General features: G+C 41.3%; 1 protein-coding gene across 1 annotated transcript in view; it reads left to right on the forward strand.

Annotated features, from left to right (window-relative positions):
• TMIE (transmembrane inner ear) overlaps nt 1-3,447 on the forward strand; it is a 13,505-nt gene extending 10,058 nt beyond the window's left edge. Inside the window, exons 3-4 of the mRNA XM_017830008.1 lie at nt 2,182-2,331; nt 3,341-3,447. Of these exons, the coding sequence (XP_017685497.1) occupies nt 2,182-2,331; nt 3,341-3,447 (257 nt within the window). The remainder of the gene's footprint in view (nt 1-2,181; nt 2,332-3,340) is intronic.
• Nucleotides 3,448-4,215: the final 768 nt, after the last annotated feature.

Below are 4,215 nucleotides of genomic sequence, written 5' to 3' on the forward strand. Positions count from 1 at the left end.
TTGGGAAGAATTTCTTTGCAGAGAGGGTGCTCAGCCATTGGAATGGGCTGCCCAGGGAAGGGGTGGATTCCATCCCTGGAGGTGTTTAAGGACAGACTGGATGTGGCATCAGTGCCATGGGCTGGGAACCACGGCGGGGTTGGATCAAGGGTTGGACTGGATGATCTCGGAGGTCCCTTCCAACCCAGCTGATTCCATGATTCCATGATTCCATGATTCCATGATTCTATGATTCCATGATTCCATGATCCTATGATTCCATGATTCCATGATTCTCTGATTCTCTGATTCTGTCCTCCAGCGCAGCTCCCCTGGAATGTTGCAGTGGTCTCATCACTCCCAGCTCCCAGGAGGACCAAGTTGTTTCTTTCCTATTTTACCTTTTTTTTTTTTTTTTTAAATTTTATTGTTTTACACACACTGTTGATGAGAGAAATTAGGGATAAAAATCCTAATTAACGTGGCCACGGGGATATTTGGTTTAATCCCACACCCCTCTTTTTGTGGATTTTTGAGTGTGCTCTTAATTTACTTCAATTAGGAAACAAAATATTTTAGTTTCGCCAAAGTGGGAATAAATTCAAAGCCCTCATTTCAGCCCAAACAATCTCAATATTTATGGTGGAAAATCAGGTTTAACATTTGCTCTGTTGCTGATAGCATTTTTTTTTGGGGGGGGCTGTTTCTCAGCTCCTCCAGCCTGAGAAATATTGGATTTGATTATTACGAAGACATAAAATAATGAAAAGCATGAAAATAATGAAAATGTGCTAAAATCCAAAAAAGAACAAGCCTCTTCATTATTTTCCAAGTCAAGGGGTTTTAATATTTATTGAAGAACAAAAATATATCACATAAATATATACATATATAAATATAAATAACTCTTACCATCACAGAGAGCATAAAATTGACTCTTTTAAGAAAGGCAGAAAAGTGATTTGCGAAATTTTTTAAAAATAAAATATAACAATTATGATTTTATCGGGTAGAATGTTTTAATTTTATATATGAATATATAAAGTTGTACTTTCTATATACTATATTATATATATACACTATAATACATGTATATTATATATATATATATACACTATATGAATATTTGAATATTTGAATATATGAACATTTCTCCATTGCATTTTGTCTCACGGGATGTTTCTCCTACTGCTTTATGTGGTTTGATGGAGGGGAAACCATTAAATTTGTTTAAAATAAAATATAACAATTATTATTTTATGGAGGAGAATTTTCGAATTTTCTAGATACTATGTGAATATATTTTTATATTGTAATTTATATAGATTATATTTAGATGAGATAGCATCTAGAATATAAAAATATATTTATATAAAAATATAATATATACCTTTTAAACCATGAAATTTTCTAAAACTAAAATATAACAATTATGATTTTATAGAGTAGAATTTTCTAATTTTCTATATGAATATATAAAGTTGTACTTTCTATATACTATAGGAACGTAAATACACTATAAGAATATATAAAATGGAGAGAATTGAACATTCCTCCATTGCATTTTCTCTCACAGGATGTTTCTTCTGCTGCTTTGTGTGGTTTGATGGAGGAGAAACCATGAAATTTTTTAAAAATAAAATATAACAATTATGATTTTATAGGGTAGAATTTTTTAATTTTATATATGAATATATTAGGTTTTACTTTCTATATACTATATTTATATATACACTATAATACATGTATATTATATATATATACTATATGAACATTTGAATATTTTAATATATATGAACATTCCTTCATTACATTTTGTCTCACAGGATGTTTCTTCTGCTGCTTTATTGTGGTTTGATGGAGGAGAAACCATGAAATTTTTAAAAAAAATAAAATATAATCGTGATTCTTTTATAGAGTAGAATTTTCTAACTTTAGCTATGGATATATAAAGTCGTTTTTTATATCTACACCATATGAATATATAAAACTGGAGTGAGGTGAGAGGCCAAAGCTGTAACCCCTCTGCAGTTTGGGAACGATCGCGGTGCCCACGTCGTTGGCAAACAAGGGCTTTTTTGCTTCCTGATCCCCCCAAAAAAAAAAGCCTTAGAGAGTTATCTCCTGGCTTTTAGACCTCCAGCATCAAAGGAATGACCTGATTAATCCAAAGGCTCCTGTTTCCTCGTTTCCCCTTCCCAGTTATCACCCTGTGCTGCATCTTCAAGTGCCGGATCCCGCGCACCAAGAAGGAGATCGAGGCGCGCTACGCCCAGCGCCAGGCGGCCAAGAACTACGCCGACAAACTGGACACTGTGCCACCCCTCAACGAGCTCACCGAGATCCCCGGAGGTACCTGCCGTGCCCACCCCCTCCCCAGACCCGCCTCCTCCCCTGGGGTGGTTTCTGAGAATGTTGGGAAAGACCTCCAAGATCATCAAGTCCAGCTTTTGAGCGAACCCCACCTTTAAGCCATAGTTTGAAGCGCCACGTCCACCTGTTTTTTGGACACCTCCTCCCCTGGGGTTGGTTTCTGAGGAGGTCCTGCCTTGGTGGGGCTCACTGTGGGTGCCACCATTGAGATAAACCCTCCCCGTGTGAGGACAGATCCCTCCCAACATTAAGGTAAAACTTGTGGCATTAAGACAAGCCTAAACCTGCACTGAATGCAAAGGTCCTCCCTTGGGGTAAGTCCCCGTGGATCCTTGGGTGCTACCATTAAACCCCTCCTATCTGCAGATAAACCCCCTCCCAACATTTGTCTGCTGCATTTGTGGCAGCAGACACAGACATTTAGATAAAAAGGGACCTCTCCATTGGAGAGTCTTTGGAGAGTTCTTGGAAATCGTAAAAAGGTTGGAAAAGACCTCCAAGATCATCAAGTCCAGCTTTTGAGCGAATCCCACCTTTAAGCCGTAGTTTGAAGTGCCACGTCCACCTGTTTTTGGAACACTTCCAGGGATGGGAACTCCCCCACCTCCCTTGGCAGCCTGTTCCAGTGTTTAACCACTCTTCCAGGGAAGAATTTCTTCCCAATATCCAACCTGAACCCCCCCTGGTGCCACCCGAGGCTGTTTCCCTTTGTCCCACCTCGTGTTTCCCGGGAAAAGAGCCCAACCTCCTCCCTGCTAAAACCTCCTTCCAGGGAGCTGTGGAGTGTAACAAGGAATTCAGGTTTCAGTTTTCCAAGGGAGAGTCTGATTAATTTTAGGGCCCAGCTCTGGGGTTGGGGGATGTCAGCTGGAAAAAAAACAAGGAGTTGCTGGAGTTCCATGTTCCCCATCCGTGTTGGGATGAGCAGGAATGTTCCCGTCCGTGCTCTCTGTTGCTCTCACTCTCCTCTCCTGGTTCTGTGCCACAGGCTCTACTGAAACTCTCCTTCCTCTCTCTGGTCATGTCCAGCCCAGAGCTCTCAACTCTCTGCCTGTGCTGCAAGAAGAGGATGAGATGGCCCTGCAAGGAAATTAGGGATCTGCCTTCTCCTGCCTGTCTGTCTGTGGCTTCCCTTTTCCGCTGGGATCCGTCAGCTCTTGGATTCTGCTTCTCCTTTCTGCACTTTTCTCCGGTTTTATGAGCTTTTTTTTTCCTCTCTTTCCTGTGTCTCCGCAAAGCCTGTGACCTGCTGCTCCCTAAAAACTGCGAGTTTCCTTCGTTCCAAACGTGATGTTTCCATGGATCATGGAAAGAGGCAGGTGAAAGAACTGTAGAAGTTTAGTCCTACACCAGCAAAACGCAGAACTAAGAGTTTAACAACATGGAAAACTTGCACAAAGCTCGGGATTTCAGAGGTGTCCTGACCTCTGACCATAAACTGAGGATGGTCAGACCCCTCTCTGGAGCAGAACCCAACTGGCAGGGAGAACCCCTTGTCCACACACTTAAATTTAACCTACTCTAAAGTCCAAGGTCACCCCAAGGTGTGGTTGATTGAATCTTACCCTGTCTGAGCAATCCCACGTGGAAAATGCCCACATTTGGGGCAGGAAATCAAAGTATCCTTTGATTCACTGCCCAAAATGTCCCAGTTCTGCTCCTGTAAGGACCAGCTCCCAGCAGATCCCGGGGGATGTGAAGGAACATGCCTGGAGATGGGAGAAATCCAAATTCCCTCCTTTGCTGCCCCGTCCTCTTCCTGCTGTTACTTCTGGAAAACCGATAAATGAAGGGTGAGAACACCCAGAAGAGGCAGAAAGGGTATTTGAGCAGCAAATTGGCTGTTTCACCCCCAGAAATTTG

This window comes from Lepidothrix coronata, unplaced genomic scaffold (assembly GCF_001604755.1).
Source record: "Lepidothrix coronata isolate B3197 unplaced genomic scaffold, Lepidothrix_coronata-1.0 Scaffold173, whole genome shotgun sequence".
NCBI classification, from domain to species: domain Eukaryota; kingdom Metazoa; phylum Chordata; class Aves; order Passeriformes; family Pipridae; genus Lepidothrix; species Lepidothrix coronata.